Source organism: Delphinus delphis, chromosome 19 (genome assembly GCF_949987515.2).
Source record: "Delphinus delphis chromosome 19, mDelDel1.2, whole genome shotgun sequence".
NCBI lineage: Eukaryota > Metazoa > Chordata > Mammalia > Artiodactyla > Delphinidae > Delphinus > Delphinus delphis.
Genome location: NC_082701.1, coordinates 851,119 through 874,182, shown reverse-complemented (window position 1 = coordinate 874,182; position 23,064 = coordinate 851,119). Strand labels below are relative to the sequence as shown.

General features: G+C 57.8%; 1 protein-coding gene across 1 annotated transcript in view; it reads left to right on the top strand.

Moving 5' to 3' along the window:
- Positions 1–4,232: 4,232 nt before the first annotated feature.
- Positions 4,233–23,064, top strand: part of CACNG4 (calcium voltage-gated channel auxiliary subunit gamma 4) — a 55,010-nt gene continuing 36,178 nt past the window's right edge. The window contains exon 1 of the mRNA XM_059998300.1: positions 4,233–4,532. Coding sequence (XP_059854283.1) covers positions 4,313–4,532 — 220 coding nt within the window. The 5' untranslated portion in view covers positions 4,233–4,312. The remainder of the gene's footprint in view (positions 4,533–23,064) is intronic.

Sequence of the window (23,064 nt, the reverse complement as noted above, 5' to 3'; positions counted from 1 at the left end):
TCCAGCTCCAATCACCTTGCCTGAGACAGAAGTGATACGCTAAACGAAATGGAATAAACTCGAATATGAAGCCGGGTACCATTTCCCGATCTGCGCTGTCCCTCAAGGGGTCCTGCTGAAATACCGAAGAAAAGGAAAAAGGTCGTCCTCGTGGTGCACCTAACCTGATGGGGAGAGGCTGTCAGGGCCAGGGTCTGGGGGCGTTCTTCTCGGATCCGAGCAGATTGGATGGGTTGCAGATAAGCCTCCACACTGAGCCAGGCCCCGGAACCTTCTAAGACGCATCCCCAGCCCTTTGCTATAAAAACTCAAAATCACTCTTTATGTCTGTTCACCTGACATACCTCCCAGGCTCCCCAAGTCCCCCTGTGAAGCCTTGTGAAATCAGCCAAACCGCCCGCTTGGGGCATGGAAATGAGATACGACAAAACGTTGCCACACAAGGTCATTATTTCTGGAGGACAAAGGGGGACAACCAAGATTTTGATAAAGGCTTTTCGAGTGCCCCGAACCAGCCAAGGGCGTCTCCCTTCGCGCTCGCCTTCCTCTGCCTGTGACCGCAGAGGCAGCCGCCTCACGGCTTTGATATGCATCTTACGGGGTGGCAGCGGCTGACACTGTATCCTCTCCCACAGCAGCTGGCCGGCCGAGTCACCCTGCAGTTGGGATCGTCGGACGGTTCTGAGCTCATTGAGGCTTTGTCTCCACCGCCAAAGTAAAAAGCCAGGAATTGTGGGAACTACCCAAGTGATCTGCTGAGGGGGAAGGAAGCCACTTTGTTTTGAAAAAGACAGCTTTGGAGGGCCGGTCTCAATACCTCCACCTTCTCAGCTGTCCAGAGAGGTAATGATGTGTATGATGCTTTGTCCCCTCCCCCCAAGAGGAAAACGTATCCCGAGTGGCCCCCTGGGGGAAGATGCCGAGCGTCCAGCCTCTCCAGAACAGGAGCGGTCCAGAGCCGCCTCCAGAGAGAGCGAAGGACACATCCCCCCTCAGCTCTGGAAATGTCGCCCGGGAGAAACTGCAGGGACCTCAGGTGAGATTTACATACTGCCGTTTAGAGCCCTCTAACCCGGCTGAGCAGAAATCCCAGATTTAAATTGTGCTCGCCCAGGCATGATGAATGGTCGCAGACGGTCTTGAGTTTGTTCGAAGTCCCCTCGCTGGCGGCCAAGTCCTTCCGTGACTCCACACCCTTGCTATCTCAGGACGAGGCATGCTTGCCAGCTGGGGGTCCACAGAGAGAAAAGCAAACCACCAAGCTCCCGCTGGAGTCCCCTCCCCTCTAGTGAATTAACAGGTCAAAATAACACGGTCAAGCAACACTCAACAAGCACAAAGAAGCTGTTCAGTGTCTTGGAAAACTCTGGCCTTGAGGTCATCGGGGTCTGAGCTGGGATCTTGCAAGGTGTGAGACCTTGAGGAAGTTACCCTCTAGGGGATGCATTTTACACTTCCTTTTATTCTCACTATTACCCCCCTTACAACACCTCAGGAATCCAAGGCACAGAGAAGTAATTTGCTTGGTGGTCTCCAAAGAAAGGTAGAAAAGGGAACGTCTACTGCTCATTCCATGAAGGGTTGGGGTTGCTAAGTGGATGCGGTGGGCAAGGCTACTTTATTTGACCCTAAAACAATTCTGGAAGGGGGGCTGGAGACCTGTCGTTCTCCCCAGTGGTGCTGGCTTGTCCAAGATCACCTTGCTAGGAGTGGTGGAACCAGCACGACATGGCGACTGTCTTGGCTCCTAGTCGGGCACTTTTTCAACTCTCCCGCACCCTCCTCTGAGAACGGCGGGGTGGGAGCTGGTCTAACAGTGCTCCGATGAACAGAGTTCTGCCTCCGTGGGACTAACCCAAAGGTCGCTTGTTTGGAGGCGGACCCCGTCATCCAGATGTCACCTCTCCGACCTCAGAGGAGATCGAGGGAAGCTAGTCGCCGCACTCACCCACTCCCACAGATCAGATCAGTTGTTCTCGAAGTCCCAGAGGAAGGCTGCAAGCAGAACAGAAGGGAGGGCTTGTCCTTGAGTGACTCAGGGGCTGACTTAGGGTGTCAGTTTTCACACCATGTTTCATGGAAGCCTAGGTCCACAGGGGTGTTTTGGGGGCTGCAGGGGATGGTGTGGGGGGTGGGTACAGGTACCTTGGGTCCCCCATTCAACCAGAGCAATGCCAGCTATCGCCTACAGGGCTAACTGGTGGGAGACCTGGCTTGTTTACAGTGGGCCTCTGTTTAAGATTTAATGTGAAGCAAAGATTTGCTGCTTTTTTTAAAAAAAGAAGAGAAAGAAGAAGAAGAAAAGAGAAGCTTGAGATCTACCTTTCTGGGAGCTTCTGAGAACAGAACCCAGAATTTATCCTCACGGAGATTAGGGGCAGAGGTAGGCAGCCCTGTTCTGGGCCAGAGCAAGTGGTCTCACACCTGGTGCACACCTTCAGACACACGCTGGGTACCTGCTGCGTGCAGAACCCGGGATCAGGTGGTGGGTGGGTGACAGTGAAATACACACGATGGCTCTTGTCCTTTGAGACTTGGAAGAAGCAGAACAAGCACCCCAAAGGCAGGAGAAGGGGCCAAGTGCTAATTAATGCCGCTATATTATCTTGGAATTTCCCCCCTCTTATTTACAGGCTCTATTTTCCCCAATCAGACTACCATTTTCCAGGGGGCCAAGAAACACTGCTCGCTCAGCAAACGTTTCTTAAACACTTCCCGTATATGTCAGGTATGGGAAAGGCTCACAGTCTCATGGAAGAGAGACCAGTAATTCCAGCATGGGGTAAGTAACTTTCCTTGGGTAGCAGGGGCCACGGAAAGTGCCAAAAGGACGTGGAATTTGCATCTGGCAAGAAGAAAGCCGCTCTCCGTAGACCTCCTTTCCTGGGGTCCAGGGCTGCACCCCGCGCCACCCGTCGGTGACGCCGACGATGTGAGCCTTGGGAGGGGATGAAGTAAGGGCATAGACCTCCTTTCCTGGGGTCCAGGGCTGCACCCCGCGCCACCCGTCGGTGACGCCGACGATGTGAGCCTTGGGAGGGGATGAAGTAAGGGCACGTTGGACATCCAGGTGCCGGTCTCTGAGAGCCTCCTAGAGGGGAGAGTTTAGGAGGAGCCCGGGTTGGCTCTGGAGAAGGGAGCGTGTCCAGGCTGGGATCGTGCCAGCAGCAGAGGCAACTAAGTGAAGCCAGCAGGGCCTGAGGCAGAGCCTGGCAATAAAGGGAGGAGGTGAGGGAAAGCCAGTTAAGCTCGAGTAGAGCGAGAGGGAAGAAGTAAAGGCATTGAAGAGGGAGCTGGGAGAGAGAGGGAAGCAGCTGGGGGCGGAGACGCTTGAATCCAGTACAAGTGGGGTGTTCCTGGACTGGCAGACATGTACCATCAGAAATGTACTGGGGGAGGAGCGTCGCAGCTTCCAGCACAGTTTCCCCGTCCGTCCATACAACAGGGATCAGGTGTTCTTCCCAAAGCGCCGCTGGCTGACACCTCCCTTCTGCCTCGACTGTAAAGTCTGGGTCCTGCAGCCCCTGCCGGCGGATCTGCAGGAGCTGGTGGCCCGGAGCCACCTAGGTTGGGGGAGGGAAGTGGCCGGGGCCTGGCCTGTCTCCCAGCTGTGACCCCCATCTGGGGCTTCTGGAAATCTGACCTGAACACTCCCACTCCCACACTCACGCCTACACATTCGTCACCAGGTAAAGGCGCGGATAGGGCACGGGGGAGCAGGGACACACACAAGCACACCACATATTAAAGAGCCCCCAGGGCCATGTAAGGAAGGCGGGGTGTCCTGGGCTGGGAAAGCGGGGAGGCTGGCCACGCCGTCTCCCCTCGATCCTCCTGGGGAACCCGTGCCCCGGCTCCGTCGCTCTGATAATGTGAACGAACCGGAGAGGAGAGAGGAGCGCGCGCGAGCGCGGACAGCGGAGAGGCGCGGAGGGAGAGAAAATCCGGGCCGGGCGAGAGGGAAGAGCGGAGAGCGCACACCCGGCAGGGGCCGAGGCTCGAGGGGCGGCGCCGAGAGGCGCGGGGCGCGGCGGCGGCGGCGGCGGCGGCGGCGGCGACGCGGAGGGCGCGGGGCGGAGGCGCGGGCCGAGCGGGGAGGGCGGGCCGAGAGGGAGGAGCCCCGGTCGCCGCCGCCCGCCCGCCCGGCGGCCCGCGCAGCCCGCACTCGCCGCCGCGCCTCGGAGTTTGAGCCCCGGCGCGGCGCCGCCCCCCGGCCCTCGGCCCCCCCCGGCCCCGGCGCCCCCGGAGCGGCGCGCGGAGGGAGGAGGGCGGGCGGGCGGGCCGGCGGGCGGCGGAGTATGAGGCGCCCACCATGGTGCGATGCGACCGCGGGCTGCAGATGCTGCTGACCACGGCCGGAGCCTTCGCCGCCTTCTCGCTCATGGCCATCGCCATCGGCACCGACTACTGGCTCTACTCCAGCGCGTACATCTGCAACGGCACCAACCTGACCATGGACGACGGGCCCCCGCCCCGCCGCACCCGCGGCGACCTCACCCACTCGGGGCTGTGGCGGGTGTGCTGCATCGAAGGTACGGCCGGCCTCGGCAACCCCCTCGCCACGCGCGCGCGCGCCCAGGCGCACGCACACACACACACACACACGCACACGCACACACCCTGCTTGGGGCGCCGGCCGGGAAGGGGTGGGCGCGGCCCTGGCTCCGCGCGAGACACAAAGGAGCCGGAGCGAGCGGGCGGGTCTCCTCGCGGCCAGCTGTGCAGCACCTGGCGGTCCCTCCCGACTGGGGACGCCCCCCCGCCCCCAACACCCCGGCCCTACAAACTCTCCGCTGGCACACGCACACCCCCTCGCACACAGACACAATGAAACACACCGAAACTCACGCGCGCGCGCGCAGCCCGAGACCGGAGCGATCCCGAGGGGCCGCGCCAGCGCCCCCGGGGGAGGCGGAGGCTGGCGAGGGGGCGGGAGGAAGCTAGGGTTGGGGGGAGCGGACGGCCGAGGAGGGAGGGAGCTGGGGGAGAGGTTGCTTGGCAACCGGTGTCTGCGCGATTGCTATGGGAACTGGCCATCCTGGGGCGGGGCCGGCCGGGGGCGGGGAGCGCCGGGGCCGCTCTGCGCTCGCTCGAGGCCTGGCCGAGGGGTGGGAGGGGGGCTGGGCTCCAAGCGGGACTGGGGACCCGGGTCGCCCGAGCCTGAAGCCTGCCGAGACCTTGCTCCGCCACGTGCTCCTCCAGGGGCCACCGGCCCACTCCTCCCCGCTCGGTGGGGTGGGGAGGGGAGCGTCACCAAGTCTCCCCGCCCCCCCGACTAGGGCAGCGAGCCCGCCGCCGTCGTCCCAAGGCCGGGAATCTTCAGTAGAACTGGGGCGCGCAGGGGCGACCCGCGGACCGCGAACTGCCTGGGAGGGGCGTGGCCGCCGGATCCCGGCAGGAGGGACGCGGCGCTGAGCCCTCCAGGTGCGCGGCCGGGCCCTGCAGTAGGTGTTGTACGGTTGGAATGCCTCTGGGGGCCGGGACTGGGTGTCCCCGGACTGCGGGGACCCCTCCCTCCGGGGGAGGGACCCGGACTCCTCCAGTGGCGACGTGCGCCAGACTTGAGCGCCTCCCGCCCGCCCCGCTGCGGAACTTGGACTAACAGGTGGCTTTGTCCGGGCGGTCTGTTCCCCTCCAGGTTGTGCACGGGTTCGCCGCCTGGTCTTGGCTTTCAGACTGGAAAAGGGGTGGGGGACGTTGGTGGAGGGTTCCTCTCAAAAATCCTTGGACAGAGTTTCCTCCTCCTTTTTCTGTAACCTTTCCGCGCGTGTCAACTCCGCCTTCCGTGGTCGGGGTTCTCCCGCACCCCCAGCCTTCCTGCAGTTCCAGCCCCTGCGAAGAGCTGGGCAGGGTGGCGTCTTCCTGGAGGTTGGTAGGCAGCTCTAGAAGAGATGGTCCTTCTTCTGGCCGTATTTGGGGTCGGGAAAAGGAGGCTCTGTAAAGCAGGGTCGCTCCATTTCTCCCTCACCCCCATGATGCCTGTTCTCATCTGGAATCCTGCCCACCTCTGCCCCCCACTTTCTCTCCCAAACGAAGCTGCTTTGACCTTTGAACTTGGAGCTTATTGCCCGGACTGAGTGGAGTCTTCCAGGAGCAGGAATGTGCGATCGGTAGTTTGGGAAACAGCCACGCAAAGGACTGGCGGGCCCACCATCACAGCCTCCTCTTTTCTTTTGAAAAACATCATTTTTCAAAAGGAAAATGGTGTGCGGATGCTCAGATCACGAACACCTACTCCTCTCATCTGGAGGACGTGCCCACGTCACCGCCTGCCACGGCACCTGCGTTAGACACAGAACAAGGGCGGCTGGGCCCCCGTGTTCTACCTCGCAGGCCCCACTGGGTGCTGTGTATGTGGTCCAGTAAGTCGAGCCCCTGTCATCACCCAAGCCCGCGCATCTGGGCCCCAGGCCTTCCAGGTTCCTGGTCGAAATTGGAACCCACTCCTCCATGCCGGCGAGCCTGGCCTCTGCAGAGTGGCTCGAATGCCTCCTTTATTAATTTCTCATCCTAATTAGGATTGATGCCGCACTTAGCATCTTGCCAGCTGCCTTGAGCCGTTTGCACTCGATGTTCATCAGGAGAGCCCCAAGCTGATCTGGGCAGCAGGCTCTGCTGGCGGAGGGAGGGTGGGGAGCCGCCATCTGGGGACTTCACCCCAAGAACTGGGCTGCCTCTGTCATCCCCCAGGAGCTCAGGGGTTCTGGGGGCCAAACCAGGCCACTTCCAAGGGCCAGGACATCCTTGGACCAAGCCAGGGCTGAGAGAGCTGGCTCAGGATCCCTCGGGATCTCTGGAATCATCCTGGCAGTCCTTCAGCTGGGGCGGAAACTGCGAGCTTATCTCACAAAAGCACATCGCAGAGTCCGACGGCTGTCTGCCATCTATGACGTCTCCACCTGCCAGCGAGCGTCCAGGCCGAGACCCGGACGCTCTGTGGGGACATGGTCACCTCAGTATTGGCTTCTGTGTGTAGAATGCATTATTTCCACCTGCTCTCTAGCAAAGTACCCCAAAGCATTTCATGGGAAAAAATGAAAAGCTCAAACCTCTAAGCTGAAACTGAAGACATACTGCAGCAGGCAGCTAATAAAACACCAGTTGTGACAGTGGGACTCTGAAGGGCTTGCTGGCATCTCACAAACTGCAGATTCAGTTCCCTGGCTGTTTCACAGGAATGACGTTGTGAGGTCGGGAGAGCCCAGCCCTCTGTGTACTTAAGGTGTCTGTGCAGGCTGGCAGGGCTGCGTGCAGAAGCCTGCTGCTCCCAGACTCACCACGGCCGACATCACCCTTTTCCACCCCCAAAGCCGGGTCTCCCCGCTGCCCCTCTACAAGTGTCACAGTCCTCCAGCGCACAGAGCCTTGTGCACGTTCCGCACGGCGCGCTCACAACAGCCCTGAGAGGGTGCCCTGTTCACCTCCACCTGCAGCGTGGGGAATAGAGGCTCAGAGAGGGCAAGGCACTTGCCCAGAGGCACCCAGGTAGGAGGCTGCAGGGCCAGCATCGAGCCTTTGTCTCACTGCAAAGCTCTCCCCACCGTGTTGTCCTGCCCTTCCCCAAACATCTTCTGGGTTACCATTAAAAATAGAACCAAGTACTTGCCTAGCCAGTGGAGGAGCCCAGCTCTGAGGCTGGCTCGCGGCAGCGTGAAGGCATTTGGAAGTGAGAATGTACAACTGCTACACAAATTGCATAACACACTCTCTTCTCGCTTCTCTCTGTTTCTGTCTTTGTCTCTGTGTGTCTGTCTCTCTCTCTTTTCCTACCACGTTCTGGACTAGCCTGTTCCCACCACAAAGAGCCATCTGCTTCCTCCGTCTCCTAGACCCCCACCTCCTTCTTTCTTTGCATCTTTGGTGACATTCAGCCCAAGGCTGGGGACACAGGAAAGGAGTAACACATCTTTGTGGACTTCTCCACCAAAGCTACCGCCCACCAACCTTTGTTCAGTCTCTAACGCATTCTGGAATCAGGCAAGGTGTAGAAGGTAAACAGACATTCGGAGCATGCACTGTGTGCCAGGGACCGGAGACCTCGTGTAGACACGGGAAGGGAAGGGGAGACTCTGGGCCCCGAGGGCAGCAGCTTATGCGGCAAAGCCCCCGTGCCCGCTGGGAGCTCGAGATGCTCACAGGGGCTGCCAGACACCAGGGTCCCCAGGCGAGCCAGTCACTGTGCTCTGGGCCCAGGATACAGGGTCCTGGCAGAGTTCAGCCTCAGCAGTACCACCGCCCAGGTCCCCCATAGACGGAGCTGCCGTCAGCACACTCGCAACTCGGTCAGAGCCCTGAGATGGCAGTTCCGGTGCCAGGGGTGGCCCCGGGCCTGCTGCTTTGTGTCAGCTCTGTCCTGGGCACCTACTGGGGAGCGGGTAGGGAGACCCTGGCCCCTGCGAGTGAGAGGCTCCTTTGCTCCATCATGCTCACTCCCACCCCCGCCCCGCCGCGGGCAGCATCTCTCACCAATGAGTGTACCCAAGCTTCATTCACACTACGGCCCCCAGAGGAAGAGAAGGTATTTGCACTGCACCCCGGGGGCCGGGGAGGAGAGGACAGCCATTGGTGACTCCCCCGGGGCACCAGGCACCCCAGGCCCTGCCCAGCTCCTGGGGGGCACGCTTCTCTGGCACATCTGGAACCCTCTCACGACTGGCCAGCTGGGAAGCTCTGCCTTACCCCACGCTCCGGACACAGGCCCGTTCAGGGAGGTTTGGGTCTGAATTCCGTCCTTTCCCCTCCTGCCCCAGGCCAGGCACTGGGCTGGGCGCTCTTCCTGTCTTTCATTTTCTCTTGCAGTAACTCACAGGCCGCCTGTCCAGTCAGGCCCAGGGGGGTGCGAGCAGAGAGCAGGCTCCCTTCCCGCAGCACCCGGCCCCTCAGCTGGTCCCCTCGTCCGCAGGCCTTCCTTTGCCCTCCAGGGTTGCTCATAACAGCCATCACATCAACCTCCATGCAGGACTTCACATGAGTTCGTATAATTGCCAGCAACTCTGCAAGGTAAATCTTAATTATCTGCCTTTTATAGGTGGAGAAAATGAGGCTTAAGATAGCCACGGCTTCTGGGTGTCAGGGATGCCTGCCACTGTCTGGATAGCGGTTGAGGCTAAGCACATGAGCCCAGCTGTCCCCCAGCCAGGGGATGCCCTTTGTTTGAACCACACAGATTTGGGTAGGGACAGGTAAGGGGGCTGCCTTAGTCAGCTCGGCTGCCATAACAAAATGTGGTAGACTCAATGGCTTAAACCACAGACATTATTTCTTACAGTTCTGGAGGCTGGAAGTCCAAGATCAAGGTGCTGGGCAATTCGGTTCCTGGTGAGAGCTGCTTCCTGGCAAACGGCCACCTTATCCCTGTGTCCTCATGTGACGGAGAGAGCTCTCTGTTCTCTCCTTGTAAGGGCACTAATCCCATCATGAGGACCCCACCCTCATGACCTCATCTCTCTAGTCACCTCCCAAAGCCCCATCTCTGAATACGTCGGGGGTTAGAGCTTCAACATATGGATCTGGGGGGGACGCAAACATTCAGTCAGTGACAGGGCTGCTCTTCCTTCTGTCCCTGCTCTGTAGCTGGTGCCCAGTCTCTCATTGTTCAGGAAGGGGCCCTGGCAGTCCCTTCTCATGTCTACCTTCCCTTAATGTCCTGCTCTGTCTCTTCACCCTCCTCTGTTCTTCACTCTTTTCTTTCGACAAGAAAAACCGAGCTGGAGCCAGCTGACTTAGTGAAGAGAAGCTGGGGATCTTGGTGGACCCCAGCCTGACTTAATGGTCTTGCAGCAGAGCCGGCTTTGGAGGAGCCCCATGTCAGGGGCTTCAGGAAGGCTCAGTAGGAAACCAGCAGCTCTTTAAAGTAAATCTCCTGGTGTCAGTCTGCTCAGATGACCAAGACTCTGGGGATACCTAGGACGTAGTAACAGATGCAGAGTAGGAAGGGGCCTCCGGTCATCAGATCCAGGGTGTCAGGGAGCCTGGTGGGCCTCTGTCTCCTCCTCTGAAAGGGGCCTGGCTGATCTGGAACATTCCTCCCACCTTTGTCTTTCAGCCACACAAGCCCCAGAGGGCCCTGCCCGCAGCCTCCAGGTAGAAGCAGGTTCAGTGTGGCCTTGATGTGGCCCACAGGAAGCCGGGTTCTCCAGCTGGAAGAGCCTTTGAGATTAGTTCAGTGGCCTCAACCTTATTTCTGCTAAGACACACGTGTAAAGGCTATGTCACCTGCCTGCTGGGCACGCCTCATCCGTCCATCCGTCCCTTCATTTATTCCTGCTCACGGAGCACTGCTCTGTGTCGGACGTGTGGGGCTCTGAGTCACAGGGGTGGGCAGGACGGACGTGGCCCCTGCTCTCTTGGAGCCGAAGTTCTAATGGGGTAGCTGACGCTTCCAGGTACTGATGAGTGTTTTGACGGAAACAGAGCCAGGTCGGGGGGCGCTGGGAGAGGCCGGGGAGGGTGGCCACTGGTCAGAGGGCCATGAAGGAGGTGTCAGAGAAGGACCGGAGGGAGCGCTTCCAGGAAGAGGAAGAGGCAGACGAGGCCGCGAGGCAGGAAAGAACCTGGTGGAGGTGGCGGAGCGCGGGGGCGGGGGGGCTCCATCCCTGCGGAGGGGCTGGGAGAGGCTTCGAGGTCAGGGTCAGCACCCTGCTTTATCTGCTTTTTATGACAAGGGATCTGTGCTTGGGGAGGGGAGGGGATGGCATTGGGGTCTGATTTACGTTTTCAGGAAGTCCGCTGGCTACCTGTGGAGAACGGAGATTCTAGGAGGCAGGGAGGCCGCCAGGAGGCCAGTGTGGTAGTTGCTGCAGGTGCCCGGACTGGAAGCCTGGGGCCAAGTGGCAGCAGCAGAGATGTGGGGACGTGGTAGGGGGGGAGGCTGGGGGGGGGGTAGATCGAGCATAACTGCCTGGACCGGGAGCTCGGTAGCTGGCAAGACAGCGGTGCTCTGTCCACATGGGGAAGATGGAAGAAGGAGCGGGGTTGGGAGAGGAAGTCAAGTGTGAGCCCGTAGGGGTCCCAGGTTTTCACACTACTGCCCAGCCCCCCACAGCCAAAAGTGTGCCGGAAAGTTCCGTAGAGCACAGCTTAGGGGAACCACGGTAGCTCGTACCCGTCCAGGTGTTGTGGGTTCACCACTGCTGCCCTCACGACAGGGCGGGATTTCTCACCCTCGGTACCTTGGAAATTTTGAACGGGATCCTCTTTTCTGTGGGGCTGCCCTGTGTGTTGTAGAAGGTTAGCAGCGTCTCTGGCCTCTACCCACTAGAAGTCAGCTACAGCCCCGCCTCACCAAGCTGTGACAACCGCAGACGTCTCCAGACTTTGCCAAAGGTCTCCTGGATGGTGGAGGGGCCAGGCAGGAGTGCCCCCCATCGAGAACAGCTGCTCTCAGGGAACTGCCATTTCGGTCGAGGGCAAGGGCTGACCTGATTCCCGGCAACTGAAAGGAACTTCACTTATTTCTCTTTCCTTCGAGAAAACACACGGAACCTCGGGGGAAGGGGGTGTCGGGGAGCATCTCTATTAAGGGGATGACCTGGCATCTGCTTCAGGTGACCGCAGATGTAACTGGTACCCGGCTCCATTCCTTTCTTAAGAGTCGTGAATTGCAGGTGACCCAGCTCGCCCTGCCTGTGACGCCCCAGCAGGTGTCCACACGGGTGGGCACTGCAGATGTGGCTGGATCCTTCCACTCTGCAAGCAGAGGAAACCAAGGCTGGAGAGGCAGAGGGACTTACTCAAGGTCACACAGCTGGTTAGTGGCAGAGCCGGGAGCAGAAGGAGGTCTGGGGCTGCCTGGTTAGGGCTCTCTGCCCGCCCAGCCTCCCTGTGGGCCGGCACCTGGGTGAAGACCAGGCATCTAGCAACCACTGTAGCACAAGGTGAGCAGCAAGAAATACAGAAGGACGAAGGGACTCCCTCCCCCTGGGCCTTTCTCCAGGGTCTTTGCAAAGCAGATGGTGCCTCCCCTCAGAGGCCCACTGCTCCCAGCTGGCCCGAGGATGTGGGGTGTGACCTCACACTTAGCCATGCCTGGCCTTGGCATCGGGCCTCCTCTGCCCCTCCCCCTTCCCCGGAGCCAGGACGGAGGCAGGGGAGCCGCCCTGTTGGGATGCTGGAACCGGAGATGTGCTTGGGTCAGAAGAACCCTCTGACTGCTTCTGCTTCCCAAAACATCAGGACCTCTCCATCACCCCCACGCCTACCCACCCCAAACTTCTATCTGCCCTTCAAGTCAGCGTCCTCCGAAAAGTTAACCCCAGCTCCTTCTTCGGGCTCCTTGCGCATTCTGTCCCCCAGCTGCAAAGGGCCTCACTGCCCACGGGCCTGAAAGGGCTTCTAACTGGAGCTGCTCTCGCCCCTCCCCCGCTCGTCACTCCCCTCCCCCACCTCCGCGATTGCAGACCTAAAGCAAGGTCCCCACTGTCACAGCATCCAACCCTCTGTGCCTCGTACCTCACCAAGCCCACGGAGGCAGAGGTGCCCAGCAGGTGCCGTTTACGTGTCCTCCCCCCACCCCGCTACAACCCCCTGCCCCACCATTGCCCCATTTACAAAAGAGAGTGTGCAGAGGCCCAGGGGAGTTTCTGGACTCAAGCCCAGCTCCAGAGCCTGGAAGGAAAACAAATTATTCAAAATTGTTCGCCTCCCTAGCTCACCTGCCATCAGCCTGTCACCTCCTGGCCCTGGGGAGACAGACAGGGGCCGCGCGCTTGTCTCAGCTCACTTCTTCCAACCTCTGTTACTCCACATGGAAGTGGCAGTGTCAGGTGGCTAGCACTGAAGTCACATGGACCTGGGTTTGAGTCCAGGCTCTGCCATTAGTCAGCTGTGTGTCTTCAGATAAGTTAGCTAACCTCTCTGAACTGCGGTTCCTTCACTGTAAAATAGAGCCATCACTGAATCAACCCCTGGGATTGTTGTAAAGGTTTTATGAGAAAATGCATGTAAAATAACCCTCATGGCGCCTGGCATCTTGTAGATTTTCAAGGTGTGATGGCCTTCCCCTTACTTCCATATTTCCTGAAACTTGGAAGTTTTCCCAGAAAAAATAAGTCACCCAACCTTTGCAGCTGAGCTGAGTGGGGCCCCAGGTCAGCTCACTGGCCTCCAGGGTCTGGGAATGGAGGAAGCTGAGTGTCCCCGGGGATGTTCAGGCCACTGTAGAACATGGTGTTCTTTCATCACCTCTCAGAGGCAAAACCACGCTGAATGGCCTCTGTGAGCCATAAAATCAGAACCAGAGGCTCTCAATTAAGAGTCGAAACAGGGTCTAGCAACAAGGCAGCGCCCAGAGCGCTTCCCCCCTCCCACTTCCTGGCAGGCACCGGGGCTACAGCTGTGACCTCCAGTGTTGTGGGATCAGGGCTGTGATAAAGGAGGAGAGGGTGCCGGGTGTGGAAACACTGCGGCAGGAGTCAGGAGACCTGTGCCTGGTTCTGGTTCTGTGACTAACATCCGGACAGTCTTCTGGGTATCCCTTAACCTCCTAGAGCCTTTGCTTGCTTGGCTGTCAAATGGGCAAACGACACCTGTCTTTCCCTTCATCCGTCTCTCATCCCTCCCTCCAACCTCCCTCCTCTCTACCTCTGTCTCCCTCTTTCCCCCTCTTCCCTCCGTCCTCCTGTCTCCTTGCATCTGTTCTTCCCCCTCTTCCCTCCATCCTCCTGTGCCCTGCCAGGGCTGTGCGAATACCCAATGAGAGGGTACTTGGAAAAGCGCTGTGGAAAGCACGGTGGCTGTGCTGCACAGAGGCGCTGCAGAGGGTACAGGATTTCGGGCTCATTTTCTTGGAAACACTTGGCTTTGCCTCTTTTCACGCTGACGCCTCAGCGAGGACCCGCATGCTGGTGGCAGCCTCACCTGTCGGATGCACTGCTGCTGGCTTGTTCTCACCTCCAGAGAATCAGCCGGTCCCCTCTCCCACCCACTTGATCGTTCGTGCTCAGGACACACTGATGACCTGCTTTGCGCTCATCCCAGAGCTGGCCACCGCAGAGATGAGAAAAAACACCTTTCCTGCGACATCCCCTTGGGATTCCTTACAGACCGCCCAGACCCACCCACAGCTTTCCCTCCACCTGGCTCCCAGCCGCTGTCATGTCTTGCCTGGATGCCGCAAGGAGTGTCCTGACCCTTCTTCCCGCCCCTCCCTCCCGCCCGACCCCATGCTAGCCCTTCTTCACACACGGCCAGAAAGAGCTTGGAAAAATGGAAATCAGATCACATCATTCCCTAGCTCGATGGCCGTCAACGGGGCCACATCCCACTTGAGATAAAGTCAGGCTCCTTCCCTGATCTGCGAAGCTCCACAGGTCTAGCCCCACACACCTCTGACACCTCCCACCAGGGGCTTCACTGTACAGAAGAGTCAGGTCAGGTGATCTCTGAACCAAGTCTGCGTGTTGGTTAACGGGACAGGGGCTGGGTGTGTGGCAGCGGAGTCAACGAGACCCGCGTTTGAACACTGCTCTGCCCTGTGTTAGCTCTGTGACCTTGGGCAGAGTCCTTGGCTTCTCTGAGCCTCTGTTTTCTCATCTGTAAAACGGAGATACAGCGGTAGACACCCCCAGCCGATGGAGCCACTCCCCAAGACACAACCAAAGAGGAGTGTCCTGAGGTGGGGGAACAGGAGAGGCTGAGGCCCTCCCCTCTGCAGGGTGGAGGCGGGGCTGGCCTGGACACAGGGACGTGGCGGTCACCTGCTTGATGGATGGAAACAGCTCCCCTTGTGATGAGATGTCAGGCTGTGCCTGTTGACCCCAGTGTCTCGGTTCCCTGATGGGACCAATGGCACTGGGGCATTTGTATTGTCTGAACCAAAGTTCTAGACAAAAGAGCAGAGGACAGATTCTCTCATGTTGTTGTATATGACGTAGGAAGTGTTACTGAGATCCTGAAATGTTGGCATTCTTAGATTTGGTGGGGAGATGGTGGAGTAGAAGGGAGAACGATCCAGAACATTTTAAATCAAGACTGTCCTAGAGAAACCCAGACCCTAGCACAGGAATAAAGACACAGACGTAGAGAATGGACTTGAGGACACAGGGAGGGGGAAGGGTAAGCTGGGATGAAGCGAGAGAGTGGCATGGACATACATACACTACCAAGTCTAAGATAGATAGCTAGTGGGAAGCAGGTGCGTAGCACAGGGAGATCAGCTCAGTGCTTTGTGACCACCTAGAGGGGTGGGATGGGGAGGGCGGGAGGGAGGGAGACGCAAGAGGGAGGAGATATGGGGATATACGTATACGAATAGCTGATTCACTTTGTTATAAAGCAGAAACTAACACACCACTGTAAAGCAAATACTCCAATAAAGATGTTAAAAAACAAACAAAAAAACCCAGACCCTAATAATGGGTCACGTGCAAAGGATATAGAATGACTGGTGTCACCAGGGCTGTATTCATGCACCTCTGCGTCACTTCACGCTCTGCTGTCGCCATCTTGAAATTGTTAATGATTTTTGAACGAGAGGACCCCCATTTTCATTTTGCACTGGACCCCCCCAAAATTCTGTAGCCAGGCCTGGGTGTCCTGTTCTGTCCCGAGAGAAGACTTTGATTGGAGGAAGGGTGGGCCGGGGAAGCTGGGACTGGAGGGGGGTGATGCTGGAGGGTCCTGAGTTTGCACAGAAGTTGGCGGCTGGGGTGGGGGGCAGGGGGGTGTTACTGGAACCACCTCTCTCTTGTTTCCTCCAAGGGCCCCCTCAGACAGTACGCAGGGCCGGGGCTGCCTCGGAGATGGGCGAGCACCTTGTTAGCGTTTATGGGCCACCTGCCGAGTGCCTGGCTTCGTGCTGGACACTGTGGGTACAGAAAGGCCTTGGGGAGCTTACTGTCGTGTGCTGGGGAAGCCAAGGGAGAAGAGGCGGCAAAGTGAGGACAGAGCCTCAGAACACATCCGGATGTCAGGGCCTGCTCCCAGGGGTTCCGCTAAGGCCTGTCTCTTAGGGTCGTCCGGAGGATCAAGTGGAAAACACGGCGCTCTGCGGACGCCTGCTTCGCCGTGGGTGCGGAATACACAGCAGTGCTCATGAGTGGCGTCTCGGAGGACGTCTGGTGGGCGTGGGGCGGAGGGCCCGGTGCCCGGGTGCGTCGGGCTTTGAGTCCAGGCTCTACCTCCCAATGGCCTCCGACCGGCCGTTGCACCGTCTCTGAGCCTCAGTTGCTTTCTCAGCAAAATGGGTACGTTAGTAACACGTCTTGTGCAGATTTGCTGGCAGGGGCGGGGGGGGGGGGGGGGGGGGCGCGAGGTGAGCTGTTGGTGCTTGGCCTGGGGCTGGAACACGTGCCCGATGCCCCAGAGGCTGCCCTGCGCCTGGGGCTACGGGAGGGCCCGCCGTGAGGGTGGGTCTCGAGGGGCGTATTAGGCTTATCCGCAGCCCCCAGACCACACCGCGAGCTGAGAGGGGAACGGGACTCCCCGAGGACATCTCAGGACACCCAGGCTTCCTTCCAGGGGCCGGACAGTCCAGCCAAGGCCGTGTCACCAGCTCGTCTGGCCGTGCAGTGTGGGGAGGGTGCCCCAGGCTTGCTTCCGCCGCTGATAACAAGCGCACATTGACGCCGGCTCCCGGGGGCCAGCGTGCTGTTCCCGGCTCGCATCTGAGCCCTCGCCCGAGACATTTGCTCGCTTCAGCAGTTTGGCATATCATACAAAGGGGCTCTGATTTCCCCTGATGTCCAACTCCTCTTGCATGAAAAATAGCTTTTGTTATCTTTCTGCCCACGGATTCCTGCGTGCGCGAGTCAAGGCCAGACGCCTGGGGGTGGAGAGGCTGCACCGGCTAACCATTGGGAGGGGCTTCCTTCTCCCCCCTTGGCCGCCCCTGTGGCCCGTGGCCGCGGCCCTGGCGATCCGGCTCTCGGGGCGTTGCCTGCGGGCCCCTGGCCTGTTCCCCCCACCCCGCTTCACGCTGGTCAGCCCCTCTTCCCACGCAGTGGCTGTTTGTGATGTGTCCCCAGGGTCCTTGTTTGGGTTGCATCCTTCCCCACTGTCCGCACCATCACCCCCTCCTCCGAAACCCAGGTCCTTTGTTCCCGCCCATCCCCCAGTTCTCCCCGCCCCCCCTTCTGTTTCTTTCTTTCGAACTTGCCTTTCTGATGATTTCTTCCCTTTTCCTTTCTAGTCTGCCGTATTTAAAGCACAGAAGCCTTCTCCTCCTTCCTGTTCAAGGCAGATTTTTGAAAGTTCTTGTGACATTTACTAGATAAAAATGTATTCTTTTAACTCTGCGATTATTAGGAGGGTTATTAAACATGAGGAGAATTCTATTAAATAGCAAATTGAGTGAGTCAGAAACCCACAGATGTGAAACCTCTGAAGGTTATCTGGTACAAATAGATGTGACTATGGTTGTTCTCGAGGCCTGAAAAAAATATTGGGAAAAAATTCACCAAAATGGTTTTCTTAATGATGGTCATGGGAAGTCTGAGTGCTTTATCTTATCTCCTTGTTTCTTTTTCTAATTTTCTAGTTTGGCCGGGGGGGGGGGGGGGGGGGGAATACCTGAACCTGATATTTAATTTTAAAAAGCCCCAGGGCCAGTCTCCAGCCCGCAGACAGGTGAATGTCTCAGTATGTTCGTTCAGCATCCGCGGTGTCTGCTCTCTGTCTCCTTAACTGCATCCAGGAACATGCCCCAGGCATCACGCCCAGTCACCTTTTGTCAGTGTTTTATTTCGGGTCGCCCCTGACTTATAACCAAATTGGTTGCTGGATGAAAGCCTTTTCGAGCCATCCACCATCCAATCTTTATTTCCCGTAAGCACAATTTACACATTGGGTTTCCGTTCTTAGACGTCCATCTCACGTAATAAAAGTGCCCGAAGTGACTGCAACAGTAAGTGAAAAGCAAATAAAACCCAGATATATGCTCTCACAAACTTTTATCACATATGTAAAACCAAGTACTTAATATAAAAGCTTGGCCGTGAAATCTTCCTTTGGGGGAATTTTTCTGCCTGAGCCAGACTGGCCAAGGTTTCTTAAAATATGAATCCAATGAAGTTTGAACAGAAGATGCTTGCTTTTTTTTTCCCCCTGAAAAATCACCCTGTGGCAAGTTTAAGCACGCTCCGTTGCACCAAAAAATCCTCAAATGCTTTAAAATAAAGGATTCTCCCGTCTCAGAATTTTTCCGTCTCAGAATTTTTCCATTGCCAATTCCGTTTGTGTAAATTCTTTAGAAAAGATCTGTGCCTGGTGGATATTGGAGGAAAGGCAGTTTCCACTGTGACCTGTACCTGTACTGCTGCTGTAACCACACCCTGCTCTTTGTGCCAGTGAGTCAGGTGACAGGTCACATGCCAGTGGGCGCTGGGCTATCAGCTTCCCGGAGTCCTCATTGCCAGGTTAATGGTCCTTGTTGCTCATTAATGCTGCTTTTAGCCATTAGCGGCAGTTGTGGTTAAGATAAAAGCGCCAGCGAGGTCCGCATCTGGCGTCTGTGGCTGAGATGGCCAATACTTGAACCAGAAAGTTGTTTCTCGAATCTCATCAGAATCTCTGTGCCTCTAATGGTGATGTCTGTTCCTTCTTGTTCAATCTTTCCTTCTGAAAACAAAGCACTCATCTTCAGCCTTGAAAGCCCTTCATCTTCTCGGAAGTGGTGTTTATGCCCACCTTTGGTCTCCCCTTCTCCGGAGGATCGGGAAGGAAATCTACCTGGTTTTCTTGCTTTTTGCTTTTAAACCTGGGTGCTTTCTCTAGCTCATTTCTGGCTTTCAGTCAACAAGCCTTTGGGGCGTGCCTGCCGGTGCAAAGGGCTCTGGGAGGGGCTGGGGTCCAGAGACCCGGAGGAGACCCTCTCCTTACCAGAGGTGGGGCGTCGAGTTGCCCACGAGCAGAAGGTGGCCGGGCCAGCCCTGCTCAGCCCTCACGGCGCCCTGTTCCCCCGACCCGGTTACCTGTCCGTCCATCCCACACCCTCCCGCCCACTGTTCCATGTAGGACCGAAGCACGAAGGGTCACCTGGTGAGCACTCATCGTGTACCAAGCATGACATGTATTATCTCAGGAGCTTTCCACATGTCATGTCACGCTAATAACAGCCATGATTTAATACTATTTAATTATTTGTTGACCTATTCGTTATAGTTTGAGCTGTTACCTGCATGGCCTTTACTATGTGCCAGGAACTGTCCCAGGCACCAGGTAGCTAGATAGACGGCTAGACAGCTAGAGGGACTGACTTAGTTAATCCTCAGCCCCCCAGGAGTGAGGTGCTGTCACTACTTCCGTTGTGTACACGGGGAACTGAGGCACGGAGAGGTTAAGCAACCTGCCCGAGGCCCCAGAGCCCGCACGTGTTGAGATCAGGGTTCAGACCCACGCCGTCCAGCTCCAGGCCCACCCTCCTCGTGCCTGGGCTGCAGCCGCTGCAGCTGCTGCATCTGAATACCTCTTACATGCAGGCGCTTTGCACAGTTTGTTTCATCCGTGCGCCGTAGCGAGGGTAACACTTCCTGTGTGGGCAGTGGGGAGACTGGGGCAGGCTTACCCGCCTGGGACACAGCCAGCAGCTGAGCCCCAGTCTCTGACTCCAAAACCCGCCCCCAGCTTTTTCTGCAGCCCGCTGCTGACACCTCCCGTGCCCGCTGCACGCTGGGGAGAGAGGCAGCCTCGGGCTCCCTGAGGAGAGGCTGTGGGGTAGCGCAGGGTCCGGAGCCCAGGGGCCACACGGACGCTGGGGGCGGGGGTGACGGGGCGGAGGGCTGGGTGTGAAGACAGAGCAATACCCACCCCACAGGCGCAGCCCAGGGGTTGCCAGACGCTGGCTGTGGGCCGGGCTGGCACGGCAGGCTTCTGGGAAGAGGTGGGCACAGCATCGTGACCAGAACAGAGCACGCTGCTGGGCCCTGGGGCTGACTCATGCAGCCTGGAAAGGAAAGATTCAGCTGTCAGACCGAGGGCGGCTCTTAAGACCGGGTGCTCTCAGCAAAGAAGGTGAAAATTGTTCTGCTCAAGACAGCTCCTTTACGGAGGCAGTAAGTGTGCACTTCAAGCCCCCGGAACCCACGTCTTGCAGGGGATGCCACCTGTCAGCAGGCTTTCACACCCAGACTGCGATTGTTGGCGTTCACGTGGTGACTCCCGGCTCACAAAAGGCAGATAGAAAAGCGGAGTCTGATCCTACTGTATGCCTCCATTCATACCAAGTTCAAATGCAGGCAGAACTGATCTAGGATGACGGAGGTCAGCCGCGTGGCTCCCTGTGTGAGGGGTGGCTGCCGGGGCGTGGGGCGAGGGGGAACCTCCAGGAGGGCGAGCACGGTGTCTGCACCTTGGTCTGGGTGGTAGTTACACGGATGTGGACACACCGCCATCAAGCCGCACCCTTAGTATCTCTCCCTGTGTGTTTAGCCTCAGTAAAAATTGAAAACAGACAAATACAGGTCTGGGGTGACAAAGACCCCTCAGGTGGCCTTCCACCAGCCCTCACCTGCCCCCAGGGCTCCTCACCTACTGGCCTGTGTTTCCTTCAATTCTTGTCAACGCAGCAAATACTCGTTGGGAATGTGTGTGCTTACCCGTGCTAAGTTCTGAGGACTCAAGGATTCATTCATTCATTCATTCCGCTATTATTTTGGTGCCTGGCCTCTTGGAAATGCTGCTTGACCTGCTAAAGGAAAAAGTCTTCCTGTTTCAGCGAGTTCCGTGGTTCAGAGCTGCTCGGAATGACAAGAACCTGCCACTTGGACCTGTCATGATCTATAGCCTCTCTGGGAACCTTCAAGACCCCTAGGGAGACCTTCTCTCCTGGCCCAGCCGCTGTGATTTTGAGAGACTGTTTGGTACCCTGTCCTGGGGGACTCGGCCACCAGCCCTCGTCCTGCCCCATCGGCCCCCGGAGCTCCGCCAGTATATGTTTTAAGTTTCTATTCAAATCCAGCAAATATTCATTGGGAATTTAAAAACCAGACCCCAGACTGAGTCATGGGCACCCAAAGATTCATTCATTTATTCATTCAACAAACATTTATTGAGTGGCTGCTACTTACCAGGCAGCCTTCCAGGTGGGGGACATTTTCTTTCACAGCAGTAAATAAATAAAACAGACAACAATACGCGGAATGATTGCATTGTCGCAGGGGAGACACAGTAATCGAGAAAAACCAGGAGCGTCAGGGTGAAGGTCGTGACGACAGAGTGGCTGGGGGGGCCTCGGAGAGCCCTCGGGGACCATCGTGTCAGGCAGAGGGACAGCAGGTGTCACGGCCCTTCCAGAGCCTGTCCCAGGCCTGAGGGCTGAGCAGGGAGCAGGAGACGTGGGTCAGAGAGGGGACAGTGGCCGCTGGCTGGCGAGCACTTGGCCATTTACTCTGAGGGAGGAGCCATGGAGGGCTGGAGCTGAGGCCTGAGGGGCTTCCACCCGGATTCCAAAAGGATCCCTCTGGCTATCATGTTGAATAGGGTGGGGCCTGCCCTTGGGTGTCTCTTAAGTGGGTGGGGCTCTTCTGGGATCCTTAATTAAGAGAAACTTGTCATGGGCCTCTCGATTCCACAGAGAAGTCAGGGAAGGCTTCCCAGAGGCGGTGACATTTGGTCTGTGTCTTGCAGAACATGCACAAGTCTGCAGGCAGGGGGAGCTGAACATACAGAGTCATGCGTCTTCGTTCGTTCACAAGTTCATTCACTCATCTATTCGTCCTTTATTCATTCAGAGGACATTTTATTGAGCACCTGGGTAAAAAGTAGAATCCAGCCCTGTTCCTCGAAGAAGTCAGTGTCCAGTAAGGAGTGGGAAGACAGAGGGACAGCCAGATCCGTAACACACCCACGAGGAAACGTGGCAGGGAGCTGCAGCCGCACAGAGTGGACGGGGGGCAGCCTCCGTGGCACGGGGTGCGGTCATAGGAGTCTTTCTGGACCACGGGTCACCTGAGCCAGTTTTGAAAGATGAGCACGAATCCACTGAGAAACAGGAAGGAGGAGAATTTCCAGGCAGAGCACCAGCATGGGCACAGGCCTCCCACGTCCCAGGTCCCAAGTGGGCACTGCAGAGGCGCGGGACACAGTGTGTTCTAGAAAGCCAGAGAACTTTGGGTCTGCTGAAACCAAAGGCCAATATGGGAAGAGGCCCAGGAACCAGCGTTAGGAGGAAGGCGGGGCCCGAAGCTGGAGTCCTTCGCGCGTGTCAGGGGCCTGCATTCGGCCCTCGGGCACCCAGATCCTGTGGCTCTACGACAGAAGACGGGGAGGAGGGACCCAGGCTGGAGGCAGGGAGACCTGTTAGGAAAATGCGGGGAGAGTCCAGCCCAGGGGTGATGAGCCCTAAAGGAGGACAACGGGATGGCGAAGAGGATGCATGTGAGTTCCGTCTTGGAGATGGACGGGTGAGCGGGGGGAGAGCCCATCACGGGTGACCGTGGACGGTGTGTCACCAAGCAAGACGGGACACCTGGGAGGAAAGAGGACCTAATGAGCTGGACCTTATGAAAAGTCCAGCTCCAGGGTGAAAGCACAGGGCACACGAGGGGAACAGCGGGGCCCCTTACGGCAGCTGGTCCATACGAGACCGTACAAGGCTCTCGTGTCTTAACTAATTTCTCCACTCTTTAACTATCCCCATTTCACAGATGGGGAAACTGAGGCACAGCGGCTGACAGTAACTCTCCCAAGTGGCAGAGCATGTAAACGGCAGGGCTGGCCCTGGGCTTTGAGCCCAAGCTCCTGACCACCAATCACACTGTGAGGCAAGCCTGGGGAGGCCCCCGCCCCCGGGATGGAGGGTGAGAGCTGGAAGCTTCTCTGGGGCAGTGAGAGGAGCCGTGCGTGCGGGCTGGGAGCTGTGTCTCAGCAGGACAGGGGTAGCTCTGCCCCGAGGCCCCCGTAGGCGTGGCTTCTCACGGAGGTCTCCAGCCTGCCTCCCGACACTGGTCACGCCTCTGTCCCGCAGTGCTCGCTGGGACGGACTGTGGCGCTCAACACTCGAGAACGAAACCCCAGAGGACCTGGAACCCAGTGACAAGAAACGCTGCAGCACGCATGGGCGCGTAAACAGCATCCCGAGTGCAAGAAGCCAGGCGCGAAGCTGGGGCTGCGGTAACGAAGATACGCACT